This window comes from Ranitomeya variabilis, chromosome 2 (genome assembly GCF_051348905.1).
Source record: "Ranitomeya variabilis isolate aRanVar5 chromosome 2, aRanVar5.hap1, whole genome shotgun sequence".
Lineage (NCBI taxonomy): Eukaryota > Metazoa > Chordata > Amphibia > Anura > Dendrobatidae > Ranitomeya > Ranitomeya variabilis.
In genome coordinates, this window is record NC_135233.1 from 1,062,288,936 (window position 1) to 1,062,303,211 (window position 14,276).

The 14,276-nt window shown below is 45.7% G+C and overlaps 1 protein-coding gene across 4 annotated transcripts in view; it reads right to left on the minus strand.

Moving 5' to 3' along the window:
• Positions 1 to 14,276, minus strand: part of ATAD2B (ATPase family AAA domain containing 2B) — a 138,498-nt gene that overhangs the window by 82,872 nt on the left and 41,350 nt on the right. For all 4 annotated transcript variants that reach the window (XM_077291498.1, XM_077291497.1, XM_077291496.1 and 1 more), the window contains 2 exons: positions 13,964 to 14,083; positions 12,883 to 12,958 (listed from right to left, as the gene is read on the minus strand). In XM_077291498.1, coding sequence (XP_077147613.1) covers positions 12,883 to 12,958; positions 13,964 to 14,083 — 196 coding nt within the window. The remainder of the gene's footprint in view (positions 1 to 12,882; positions 12,959 to 13,963; positions 14,084 to 14,276) is intronic.

Consider the following 14,276-nt stretch of genomic DNA (forward strand, 5'->3'; position numbering starts at 1 on the left):
AACTTCATGAATTCCCACTTCCTTTCAGCTTTACCCAGCAAAATTTCTTCCAGATGACTTTGAGCTGCCTTTAATCTCTTCCCAGCTTCCGGAGTACCAAGTGTCACCATCTCATCCTCCGCTGCCCTCAACCCGTCAATCGCTGCCTTCTCTGCCTCTCTCAACTTCCGCTTACATCTACTAATGTCTCTAAATAACAGCCCTCTTAAATACGCCTTCACGGCTTCCCATACAGTAAGAGCATCTACACTCCCATCATTCAGCTCAAAAAATTCCACCAACTCATGTTTTATCTTATCTAGATCTATACTGTGCAGCCAGTTAGGGTGAATCTTCCACTCTCTCCTGTTCACGGCCCTTGTCCCCATCGGCCGAAACTCCACCTCAATTGGACTATGGTCCGAGAGGGCCCTAGGCAAATATCTCACATCCCCTACCATCGTGTCCAACAGGCGGTTGCCCAGTGCCAAATCAATTCTGGATAGAGTACCATGAGTACCCCCTTTCCCCAACATGCCTAACTCTCCACAGATCAGTCATACCCACTTCATGAATATAAGTCCCAAACGTAGTAATGTGTCCCACTGTCCTATTCTGGGAGTTTTTATTTTTATCCCAAAAGTCATCACATATATTATTAAGATCCCCAATAATTAGAAATGGTATTGGGCCCCAGCGGTCCACCCTCTCCAGCACCTCTCTAATTTTCTTACTTGAGTATGGGGGCGGAATATACATCGCCGCTATACACATTGACACTCCATTTATTTTGCATTGCAGCACCACATACTGACCATCCACATCCTCCTGTACCATCACCTCTTCATACTGCACTCCCACAGGCACCAACACCGACACACCCCAAGAGTACGTAGAGAAGGTAGAATGGTATGCCCTCTGTATCCAGCGCCTGTTCAATACATCCACCTTTTCCCGCACCAAATGTGTCTCCAGCAGGCATATCATTGAGACCCTCTGTTCTCGAACATACTGCAGACTTGCCGGCCGCCGAGTTTTATCCGCTAGGCCTCTTACATTCTGACTCAATATTTTAATGCGGTCCCCATCATACGGCTCATCATCCTTCATAGTATCCACTTTTCCAAGTCTGAGCTGTCTAATCCCTCCCACCCCCCCACCCCTACTAACTCCCAACTTGCCCCCCTAACCCACCCAATACAACACATTCTTCCCCTCATCAAGAGTGGGGATCCACCGCCCATTGCGAACACTCTCCCTTACTCTCCATGCACCTCCCGCTGCGTAACAATCCAAGTTTCCCACAATTTTTGTTTTTTCCAACTTAAATAAACATGTCGAGAAATTACCAAACCAATTTGCAGTACCCGGCATAACCCACCTCCCCCATACTTATTAATAGTTACTATCCCCTCCGGTCAATCACTCAATATGGCACAGCCGAGCCCTCAACAGCTGCTTAACCCTTTAACCAATGTGCCATTAAACGCAAATCCCTCCTCCAGCAACAGAGAAACAACTCTCGTCCGGATCTCGCCGAGATGTCAATCGCTCTTTCCCTTAAGTTTTTTTCGCATTAGTATCAATCCACTGGGTAGCGTCCTCTGGTGTCAGGAAAAAGTGGGTCTTATCAAAAGCCACCAGTCTCAGCTTTGCGGGGAACAACAAAGTATTGCACTCCTAGTTCCCTCAGTCGTCTCTTAACCCCAGTGAACTTCACCTGTTGTTTCTGAACTGCAGCAGAATAATCCGGATAGATGGCAATCTTTTGACCTCCAGCCGTCAGATCCTCCATTTCTCTAGCCTTTCTGAGGATAATGTCTCTGTCCATGTAGTTCAGTATTTTGGCAAGCATGGTACGGGGATTCGCTCCTAGGGCAGGCAGCTGCGGCGGGACCCTATGAGCTCTTTCAACAGCAAATACTTTTGTCAGCACTGTGCCCCCGATTTTCTCCAGCAGCCAACTTTCAACAAACTCTGTGGGGTTCCTCCCCTCAATCTTTTCAGGCAGCCCCACTATACGTATATTATTCCTTCTGGATCTATTTTCCAGATCCTCATTTTTGGTAGCGAGTTCTGATATTGCTTGAGGCAAACTTTTTCTCAGCTTTTTGCAGTTTAACTATGTGGTCTTCTGCCGTGCTCAGCCTCTCCTCCACCGCTCCCATAAGTCTGTCCATCTTTTGCAGGGCTGCATTAATTTGTGCTGTGTCCCCTTTTACCTCCTGCATCTGCAGGGCCAGGGAACTCAAGGATTGCTGGCACGAGGATATCAGCACAACAACGTCTCTGAGGGTCGGCTCCTCTTTCTGCATTAAACCTTCAGGTCCCCCTCCTGCCCCCACCATGCTGCCTCTCTCCTTCCCCCTCTGTACCTCATGCTTTGCAGCCAGGACTGTATCCTCCTCCTCCTTATCAGCTCCAGCTCCAGTTCCTTGCTCTGCCTCCTCCGCAGCTTCCACTCTGGCATACTGCTGAAGCTTCGCCGCCACCTCCATACGCCATTGACATACGGCGTTCTCCCTGTCAGCGTCTTCTCTGACCTCGGCGCCATCTTGGCTGGCTCCTGCATCGCCAGCACCTGCGTCCTTCTGCCGCCGTCTGGTCATTGCCTCGGATACCGGATCCACCGCTCAGCGCCGTTTTGCTCCCCCGACCTTCAGCTAACCGGTGTGTGGCAAAAAAGACCGGTAATCAGCGTTTGCACAGGATATTTGCCCTTTAGCAGCGGGAGCGCTCTTCCCTGCGTCCGCTCACATGGCCAGCTAGGACACGCCCCCTAGGACAAAATACTTCAAAACTTCACCCCTCTAAAGTCAGTACTTTGTAGAGCCTCTTTTTGCAGCAATTACAACCGCAAGTCACTTTAAATAAGTCTCTGAGTTTTCCACATTTTGCCACTGGGATTTTTGCCCATTCCTCAAGGCAAAACTGCTCCAGCACGTTCAGGATAGATGGTTTACTCTGGTGAACAGTAATCTTTAAATCAAACCAAAGATTCTCAATTGGATTAAGGTCTGGGCTTTGATTAGGCCACTCCAAAACATTTACATGTTTCCCCTTAAACCACTCGAGTGTTGCTTTGGCAGTATGCTGTGTTGAGGAGAGCCATAAGATCAAATACTTAATTAACCTCAACACATAAGGTAATTGTGGGAAGCAACCTATAACATGTATTGTTTAACCTTACATAAGTTTTCCTCAGACAAAGTAAGACACTTAAGATGGCTGCCATCTCCTATACCAGAGCCATGCGGTCTGGTATCCAAGATGAACAATGAAGACACTGAAGATGGCCACCATTTCCTGTCTCAGCAGACCATGCGGTCTGGTATCCAAGATGACGCCCACTTTGATGACCTCATGGATCCACCCACAGCGACGCCCACTCTGATGACCTCACGGACCAACCCACCTAGATGACCTCATGGATCCGCCCATAGACTTGCTCATGCCCAACCCACTAACCAATGGAATACATCCGATCACTCCCATTTTAGAGCTAACCGAGCCCCCTTACAGGAGATATATAACATTGTGTTTTCACTAATAAAGGCCCTTCTTGGAGCTGAGCCACACTTTGATCAAGGAGAGTTACAGCTGACTGTGTCTGGTGTATTTCTTTAGTGCACATGATCAATATCCATTAGGCCAGGAGTAGGCAACTAGAGAATTGAACATTTATATTAATTGTTCAACCCTAATATTTGGCGCCCAACGTGGGGCCAGCAGAGGAAGAGCCCTGAACCCTGTAGAACCGGCGACTGGAACGGCTGGATGCACTGAGTACCCCGAACCTGGAGACTGATCAACTCCTTAACAGAACACGGTAAGTCTGCTGATTTTTATAATCTGTAGTCTTTACCTGTGTCCTTCGGGGTATCCTGTGCAGATTGCCTGACCGTGCCCGGTTTTCTTGGTATCTGTAAGACGGCAGAAAGGGTATCTCCGCTGCTGGTCATTTAATTGCAAGAACCGTCACGTTTTAGTTGCCTACTGCCTGTTACATGTTGTGAAGAGGGGAGATGATTGGTAGTAAAGAAGAGAAATATTGTGTAAGGACAGTCAAAGCAGGTTAGTGTTTACAGAGGGCTAGAGGCAAGTGATAAAACAAGAAAAACTGGTTTTTACAGAGGGGTATGACTGGTAGTCATTGTGTTTGGAACAGGAATAGCAGGATTCTAGGAAAGAATGAGCAAGTGTTTACAGAAAGAAAAGCATGTGGAGAACGGGATAAGCAGGTTTTTTTATAGAGAAGGAAAGCAAGCAAGTGTAGAAAAATAATTTTTGTCTGTGGTATACGGTTGTCGCCTGTGATAAGATTTTCAGTTCTGTACAAGTAAGACTAGGACCTTGAGTGATTGACTCGGCCTAGGGGGACCCGGTAAATCTTGGAGCGAATTGGCTCAGTTCGGGCATAATAAATTGTGTAGCGGCTCATTGAAACTTGGAGCGAGTTGGCTCAGTTTGGGCCAATTAAATTTATAGTTTTTCTTTTTTTGCCCCGTGACATCGAGTGAGTTGACTCTGCACGGGGACCGGTAAGTTAGGGAGCAATTTGACAAAGTAGGGAATAATTGGTTTGTAAAGTACGGAGCACGGAAGTCAGACAGGGACCACGTGACAAGAAGGCATAGGAGCTGAGTACTGCAGACTCAGTTCCCTTTTAGAATCTCAGGTTTGAGTCATCTCCCCCGTCTTATTGTTTGTTTGGTGTTTGTTATCTTGATAGATAGATATATATACTGTATATCTATAGAAAGATGAAGAAATTAATGCAGTTCTGCCGTATGGGCACTAAGCCAAATTCAGATGGCAAGTTAGACTCATGCAAATTAGTGGAAATTGTGTGGAATGCCAGAAGGGGGGATGGTTACAGCCCCTGGAGTGGAAGATTGTCTTGAAAGAAAGAAAAGGTATCCTAGAAGATAATGGATTGTTGTCTATTGCTAGAGCAGGAGAAAGAGTCTCTGAAAGTCTGTATTTAAAAAAAAAAAAATAAAAAAAAAAAATAAAAAAAAAAAAAAAAGGAAAAATTGGAAATTGGGTAGAAAAGAAAAGGAATAGAAAGAATAGAGTTTTGAGTTGTGTATTACAAAAATATATCCTGTGAGCGGCCATCACCGTATAATGGTGGCTCAGAGCCATGTGGTAAATGTAATGGTCGCCATTTTGTTAATGGCCAATGTGTTAAATGTGATAGCAGCCAAAATGGTGGCTCAGAGCCATGTGGTAAATGTAATGGTCGCCATTTTGTTAATGGCCAATGTGTTAAATGTGATAGCAGCCAAAATGGTGGCTCAGAGCCATGTGGTAAATGTAATGGTCGCCATTTTGTTAATCGCCAATGTGTTAAATGTGATAGCAGCCAAAATGGTGGCTCAGAGCCATGTGGTAAATGTAATGGTCGCCATTTTGTTAATGGCCAATGTGTTAAATGTGATAGCAGCCAAAATGGTGGCTCAGAGCCATGTGGTAAATGTAATGGTCGCCATTTTGTTAATCGCCAATGTGTTAAATGTGATAGCAGCCAAAATGGTGGCTCAGAGCCATGTGGTAAATGTAATGGTTGCCATTTTGTTAATGGCCAATGTGTTAAATGTGATAGCAGCCAAAATGGTGGCTCAGAGCCATGTGGTAAATGTAATGGTCGCCATTTTGTTAATGGCCAATGTGTTAAATGTGATAGCAGCCAAAATGGTGGCTCAGAGCCATGTGGTAAATGTAATGGTGGCCATTTTGTTAATGGCCAATGTGTTAAATGTGATAGCAGCCAAAATGGTGGCCCAGAGCCAGGTGCTAAATGTAATGGCGGCCATTTTAGTGGTGGTAAATATAATGCTGATGGTGGCCATCTTGGTGGTGGTAAATACAATTCTGACGGCAGCCATCTTGTGGATGGAAAAGGTGTTAATTCTGACGGCAGCCATGTTGTGGATGGCGAATGTGCTGCTCCTGGTGGTGAACATCTCAGATTAAGGTTACACGCCACATCACCAAATCCTTGTTACCCAGTAATGACCACTAACGGCCAATACTATATTCCTTCGGGAAGTGAACAGGCTTTACCCATGTTTCCTATCTCTGTTGTTTCCAATGGGGCACCAACCCTTTCCTCTATCACTCCTGTTGTGAATCCAGCAGTCCTCCCACCTGGATCGTCCCCAGCACCTACCCTTTCTACTGTCACTTCCACTGCCAATTTAGCCGCACACCCACATGAGATGCTCCAAGCAGCGGCCTCTCCTCCCAATGCTTCCACAACAGCACTCTCACGCAGCCTACATAACCCTATGCCCAGTACCTCACAGGCTGTCTCGCAGCCAAGCGCACACCTGTATGGGACGGTGGCGACTGCATCAAGGGGGGGCTCAATCTGGGAGGGGGATACCAATAGCACAGGAAGCACAAAGGGGAGGGAATGTTGGCAACCTATTTTTGAAAAGGAACTTCCTGAGGGACCCTTGTTAGTGGTGGGAAAGGGTGATATAACAACAATGGAGACAGACGCTATTGTTAATGCTGCCAATTCTCGGTTAGAGCACAATGGAGGTGTAGCTAGAGCTATAGTGGAAGCAGGAGGGGCGACTATTCAAGCTGACAGTCATATCATTGTTGAGTCAGGTGGTCAGATAGCTGTTGGGGACATAGCGGTGACTAAAGCTGGCAATCTTCCATGTAGAATGATCATACATGCTGTGACCCCTACTTATGACCCTATTCATCCAGACGTTAGTGCTCAACAACTTCGTGCAGCAATAACTCGCATTAATGAGGACAGGACTGTTAAAGCTTTCAAGACTGCCTGCGTCACCTGGAGCCCATACTATGATACTGGAGCTGCCCAAATAGAGCCCCTCATTCCAGGACTGTTACCTCCTCCGGCTCCTCATACACAAGGGACTACATCTGCACTCCCGGTGCCATCTCTACTCCCGCTTCAGGTGCCACCGCCAACAGTGCCAATGCTCATGTCTGAGGAGCCCACCCTCTACGTCAAGTTTACACCCCAGCAAGCTGCTACTCTGTTGAACCAAGTTCTAGATCCAGAAAAACAGCCGATGCCTTTCTACAGGAGCATGACGAGACATGGGACTCTGGTGTTGAGTTCTGCCAAGAACCTAAGACAAGGGCCTCGGATGAGTTGGCTGACCTATCAATTATTATTGTTGCCAAAGGTTTCCAGATGCCTCAAAGCTGATGCAGCCATTGTACGATGACCTCAAGACGTCAGCGTTTCCACTATGTACCAAATCCGTGGAAGCTTTCTAAGCTCTTAAACAGGCCATACAGTCTGCACCAGCTCTTGGAATCCCAAATTATCAACTACCTTTTTACTTGTTTGTCAATGAAGTAGCAGGACATGCTTTCGGAGTCCTAGCACAAAAACATGGGGGAAGAACAAGACCAATCGGCTACTACTCTGCCCGCCTGGACTCTGTGTCTCAAGCTTCCCCGACTTGCCTCAGAGCTGTTCATGCTGCACATATGCTTCTGGACAAAACTTCTGATATCATCTGAGGACATCCAGTTCTCTTAATGGCTCCACACGACATAATTGCTATTGTTGGAACCTAAACATCTGTTGGTGCAGCATCATATGAGACTCCAATGTTGACTCTTGGTTCCGGATAATGTCACTCTTGTCCGCTGCAGCATCTTCAAACTGTCCACGCTGCTTCCTCTTTCCAGGGGGGATGTGGATGATACTGATGCTCTCGGAGAGGATGCCTCTACACACTCAGAGGATCATGACTGTCTCGAACAAATGCAGGAAGAAGCAGCCTCCAAGAAAAACGTGTCTGAAGACCCACTCCCACATGCTGACCTGACGTTCTTCACTGATGGTTCCAGATTTGCAGATGAAACTGGAAGATTCCATACGGGGTATGCCGTGGTTACACATGACCAGGTCATCTCAGCTGGATCGCTACCACCGCACATGTCTGCACAAGAAGCGGAACTTAAAGCTTTGACGTTGGCTTGTCAGGAAGCGACGGAGAAGGTGGTCAACATCTACACGGATTCAAGATACGCTTTTGGAGTGGCTCATGACTTCGGCAGTATCTGGGCAGCCAGAGGATACCTAACGTCCAGTGGAACTCCTGTAAAACATGCTGCTATCATACAAGAACTTGTGGTCGCTCTGAATATACCTTCAGAGGTTGCAGTGATCAAGATCAAAGCTCACGGGAGATTGGATTCTCCAGAAGCAAGGGGGAACTTCTTTGCTGACAAAACAGAAAAAACCTATGCTGTGGATCCATTTAGGAAAGAGAAAGCAGCGATGTACGTGTCACAAGACACTGAAGAAGGGACTAAAGCCTCTCTTATGAGGATTATCCATCTACATCAAGACAAGACATCAGATGATGAAAAGAAGTCATGGCAAGAAGGAGGAACTAAAAAAAGATGAAGATGGAGTCTGGAGGGTGAACACAAAGGTCTACCCCGTAATCTGTACCCTTCAGTGACAGAATGGGCACACGGTATCACCCACAGAGGCAAGAATCGGATGAATGACCTGATTTGGAAGACCTACATGGCACCTGGGATTTCTACTGTCACCCAAAAATATTGCAAGTCCTGCCTTGTGTGTGCAACATGCAATCCAGCACCACCTCAGAAAGTTACTCAGAAACATTTGGCTAAACCACTTTATCCCTTCCAGAGAATTCAGATTGACCACATTCGAATGCCAAAAGTAGGGAAGTGCGAGTATGTACTGGTAGTGACTGACATGTTCTCAGGATGGCCCGAAGCCTATCCAGTAACCAACATGATAGCCAGAGTGACTGTTAAGAGACTGATGACTGAAGTAGTCTGCAGATATGGGGTCCCAGAGGTAATTGAGAGTGACCAAGTACCTGCGTTCACTGCTGCTCTGACTAAGGAACTATGAACATTAGTGGGAGCGGATTTGGGTTTACATACTCCATATCACCTACACAGCAGTGGGAAAGTAGAAACACTGAATGGCACCTTGAAAAATAAAATACTGAAAGCCAGTTAGGAGGTCAGACTTGGGACAGACATTTTGCACGTTGCCTTATACTCAGTCAGAAACACTTCAAGGGGTCCCATTAAACTCACACCATACGAGATTCTTTTTGGGGGGGCCTCCAAGATTGGGTCAATATTTTCCACAACAGCTAGCCTTGGGAAGTGATACTCTTGTAAATTATGCAATTGTTGTTACTAAAGAACTGTCAATAACACATGTACAAGTTTTATCATCCATTCCAGGTCCAGATTCCAGTGACAATACCCATACTTTCTAACCTGGTGACTACATGCTGGTAAAGAAGTTCATCAGAAAAGACATTCCTGGAGTCGAGATTTAAGGGTCCCTACCAAGTGCTCCTGACAACTCCTACTTCGGTCAGGATTGCTGAGCGCCTCCTGGATCCATCTCTCACATTATAAACTTGTTAGACAGTTAGGGACAGAGTAGGATCTGACCTGCTTGTCAAAGTCCAGCTACAAAGGGAGGTTTTCCACAAGGGAAAACTTGTCTCAAACTGGTGAAAACTCCAATTCCCCCTCCCGGGCAAGACGGTCGGATCTAGGATGTGTACAACAGGGTTAGTCGCATGTGTATTTTACTCTAAGTAACCATGGAGATGGGAGATTGGAGAGTAATAGATCCAGCAGGTTGGGAAGTCCCGAGGACACTGGTAACACGCTCCGATATACCTCCTCAGTATACCCATAATTGGTCACACATTCTCTGGTGTCTATAGCATCCATATTGTCATGAAGCCTCTGATGTCATAATAACACTTAACATCGATGGGTTAGGGAACCACGGTGGGATCAAGATAAAAGAAAAGGTTAATAAAGTATTTAGGGGGGACTGTTGAGGAGAGCCATAAGATCAAATACTTAATTAACCTCAACACATAAGGTAATTGTGGGAAGCAACCTATAACATGTATTGTTTAACCTTACATAAGTTTTCCTCAGACAAAGTAAGACACTTAAGATGGCTGCCATCTCCTATACCAGAGCCATGCGGTCTGGTATCCAAGATGAACAATGAAGACACTGAAGATGGCCACCATTTCCTGTCTCAGCAGACCATGCGGTCTGGTATCCAAGATGACGCCCACTTTGATGACCTCATGGATCCACCCACAGCGACGCCCACTCTGATGACCTCACGGACCAACCCACCTAGATGACCTCATGGATCCGCCCATAGACTTGCTCATGCCCAACCCACTAACCAATGGAATACATCCGATCACTCCCATTTTAGAGCTAACCGAGCCCCCTTACAGGAGATATATAACATTGTGTTTTCACTAATAAAGGCCCTTCTTGGAGCTGAGCCACACTTTGATCAAGGAGAGTTACAGCTGACTGTGTCTGGTGTATTTCTTTAGTGCACATGATCAATATCCATTAGGCCAGGAGTAGGCAACTAGAGAATTGAACATTTATATTAATTGTTCAACCCTAATAGCTGTAGGTCATTGCCTTGTTGGAAGGAGAACCTCAGTCCCAGTCTCAAATCACTGATAGACAAACAGGTTTTGCTCAAAAATATTCCTGTATTTCGCACCATCCATTTTCCCTGTTCCTGCTGCAGAAAAACATCTCTAGAGCATGATGCTGCCACCACCATATTTCATTGTGGGGGGGGTGTTCTTGGGTTGATGAGCTGAGTTTGTTTACCTTGGTGGTCAAAAAGTTAAATGCTGGTCTCATCTGACCACAGCACCTTCCTCCATAGATTTGGAGAACCTTCCATATGTCTTTTGGCAAACTCAAAACGAGACTTACAATTTGTGTGTGTAAGTAAAGGCTTTTTTCTGCCCACTCTTCCATAAAGGCCACCTCTATGGAGTGTACGGCTTATTTTGGTCATATAGACGGATACTTCGGTCTCTGCTTGGGAACTCTGCAGCTCCTTCAGGGTTACCTTTGGTCTCTGTGCTGCCTCTCTGTTTCATTCCTTCCCTCTCTGTATCATGCCCTCCTTGCCCGGGCTGAGAGTTTTGGTGTGCTGCCCTCCCTTGGCAGGTTTGTTGTGGTACCATGTTCTTTCTATGTGATGATAATGGATTTGATGGTGCTCCGGGGAATCATCAGAGATTGGGAGATTTTTCTATAATCCAACCCTGACTTGTTCGTCTCAACAACTTTGTCCCTGACTTGTTTGGAGATCTCCTTGGTCTTCGTGTTGTTTGGTTAGTGGCGCCTCTTACTTAATGGTGTTGCAGCCTCTGTGGCCTTTCAGAAAAAGTAAAGTGTATATACTGACAGACATGTGACACTTAGATTGCACACAGGGGACATCCTGTCACTAAGCATCTGAGTTATGAAGGTAATTTCTTGCACTAGAAATTTTTAGGGGCTTCATAGCAAAAGGGATGAAAACATGTGCACATACCAATTTTTAGCTATTTGATCCCATAAATGTAATGTATGTCTATATTTTTCTCACTTCCCTTCCCCAATTTAGACTATTTAGCTCTGATGCATCGCACACAAATCGGATTACAAAAATAATTAAACACAGGATGTAATGCAACAAAATAGGTAAACTGCCTGGGGGGGGATTGAATACTTGTACAAGCCACTGCAGCTGCCTCTTTTGTAAAAGAGACCGAAAGTAAACGGAAAATCTCAACGCTCTTTAATTGGCTGCATGGGCTATTCTCTCATTAATCCATCATCAATTAAACAGGTAAAAGGTCTGGAGCTGATTCCAGGTGTGGCATTGGCATTTGCATTTGGAAGCTGTTACTGTGAACCCACAACATACGGACAAGCGAGCTCTGAATGGAAAAGAAACACACCATCGTTAGGCTGAAAAAAAGAAGAAATCTATCAGAGATAGCAGAATTGTTAGCAGCAGCCAAATCAACGGTTTGGTACATTGGCCTGGACGTCCACGGAAGACAACAGTGGTGGATGATAGCAGAATCCATTCCCTTCACAACATCCACCCAAGTGAAGTACACTCTCCAGTAAGTAGGTGCTTCAGTATCTAAGTCTATCATAAAGTGAAGACTTCATGAGAGTAAATACAGAGGTGTCACTACAAGGTGTAAACCATTAATTGGCCTTTAACATAGAAAGGCCAGATTAGACTTTGCCAAAAAAACCTTACCAGAAGACAATCAGCTCTGGAAAAGCTAAAGTAAGATCAACCTGTACCAGAATGATGGGAAGAAGTATGAAGAAGGCTTGGAACGGCTCATGTTCCACCACACCCTCTGTAAGACATGGTGGAGACAGTGTAAGGCATGGGCATGCATGGCTTCTAATGGCACAGGGTCACTAGTGTTTATTGATGATGTGACTTAAGACAGAAGCAGCCGGATCAATTCTCATGTGTACAGGGTGAGACTTTCTGCTCAAATTCAACCACATGCAGCAAGGTTGATTGGATGAAGTTTCACAGTACTGATGGACAATGACCCAAAATATATTGCAAAAGCAAAGAAGTGGAATATTCTGCGATGGCCGAGTCATCCCCAGATCTCAGCCCCATCGAGCAGCATTTCACAAGCTTAAGACAAAACTTAAGGCAGAAAGACTCAAACAAGAAACTACTGAAGTTGGCTGCAGTATAAGGCGGCAAAGCCTCAAAGGATGAAACCCAGCGTTTGGCGACATCCATGGCTTCCAGGCTGTCATTGCCTGCAAAAGATTCTCTACGAAGTATTAAAAATGAACCCTTTTTTTAAAGGTAAAGTTCATTAGTCCGATTACTTTTGATCCCCCGAAATGAGGAGGCTTTGAAGAAAAATGGCTGCAATTCCTAAACGTTTCACTGGATATTTTTGTTCAACCCCTTTAATAAAACCTAGAGCTGAAATCACAAAGACTCTGTCATCGTCCACGTATTTCTGGACCTGTGTGCGCGCCACTCTCCATTTCAGTACCTACCGGATATGGCTTCTTCTTGCAGGAGATCTGTGTGTGTCAAACAAAGTGCTTTGTCGCTTTTTTTGATGTGCTGGCTCTAAAAGAAAAAATAGGGGGGGGGGGGGGGGGGATCTTTATAAGTGGATGCAGTTCATAGCCACATGAGACGAGACCATAAATCCAGTCATTTTTCCAGTATTACCTACCAGGACACCTCGGCTCTCCTGATAACGGAAAATAATGTGTAAGCTCCCTACAACAACAGTTCAGGATCACAATTTTGGACTATTGTCTGTTGTCATCCATTAATCCTCTTAGAAATGGAAAAAAAGCCTATTCACCCTCCCTGGGTCCAGCATAGAGTCTTTGCAGCTGCTCCTGGTGTTTTTTGTTTTTTTTTAATTGTCTGCAGTGCTGATGTCATCAACAACGCTGCTGCCCATCACTGAGCTTGGTGGCTCTAACCCAGACCTCTCAGAACTGCTGAGCTCACAGAGTGGCTTATAAGCGCTGCATACAACACAACGGGAGCAGCAGCAGATATTTAGTGTTGGACCTGGGAAGGGTAAGTAATCTACTTTTCTTTTTCCAAGACGTAGGATCAAGGTTTTCCAAAATTGGATAAACCCTTTAAATCACAATGACTCCCCGTGTGAATGGATCAATGACGCGCATCCATGCATTGCCACTGCTCCATCCCCAATCTACGGGGGAGTATCCATCACATGTGTGCCCCACCACAGCCCTATAGAAATGACAGATCTAAACTACTGCTCCTCTCCAAAAGGGATCCACGACATCCTATGGAAAGATCATGACTGCCGGCCATGGAGTAACCCCTTTAAGTGTGCAAACTGAAATGTACAAGGATCCGTTACCAGGACGGAGGCCACACGACTGCCCGTTTGGCCTCCGATATACGGCAGGGTGGCATCACAGAGTGCACAAATCCATACAGAGACAAGGGGAACAGCCAAGCCTATGGCTTTCACTGGATAACCTGACCATGTGAAAGGAGTCTTAGCGTGGAAATAACAGTGCTTGAGCCTACAGATAAAACCAAAATGATCAAATGTTAGTACAGACAGAACCTGTCACCCACCGATAGGAGGCGCTTGGTACCGTTCCACAGTTTTTCTTTGCCGTAAGTTATAGGGCCGATCGTTTTCTTCTCCTTCTACCTCGGCTTCTTCATCCCCGTCTTCACCTTCCTCTTGGGATTCTGCAGATGAAAAACATTATGTATCTGATATTTCTACAATGCGACCGTTCCTAACAAACAATACGTTGGTTAATTTCTATTCTATACGCCACGGTATCTGACAGGTTGGGATCTCTCCACGTTCAGGTGGCCGTGCGTGGACACAGATCTCATCGTCCATGCCCACGAGACCCAACAGGAATATCGGAAAGCA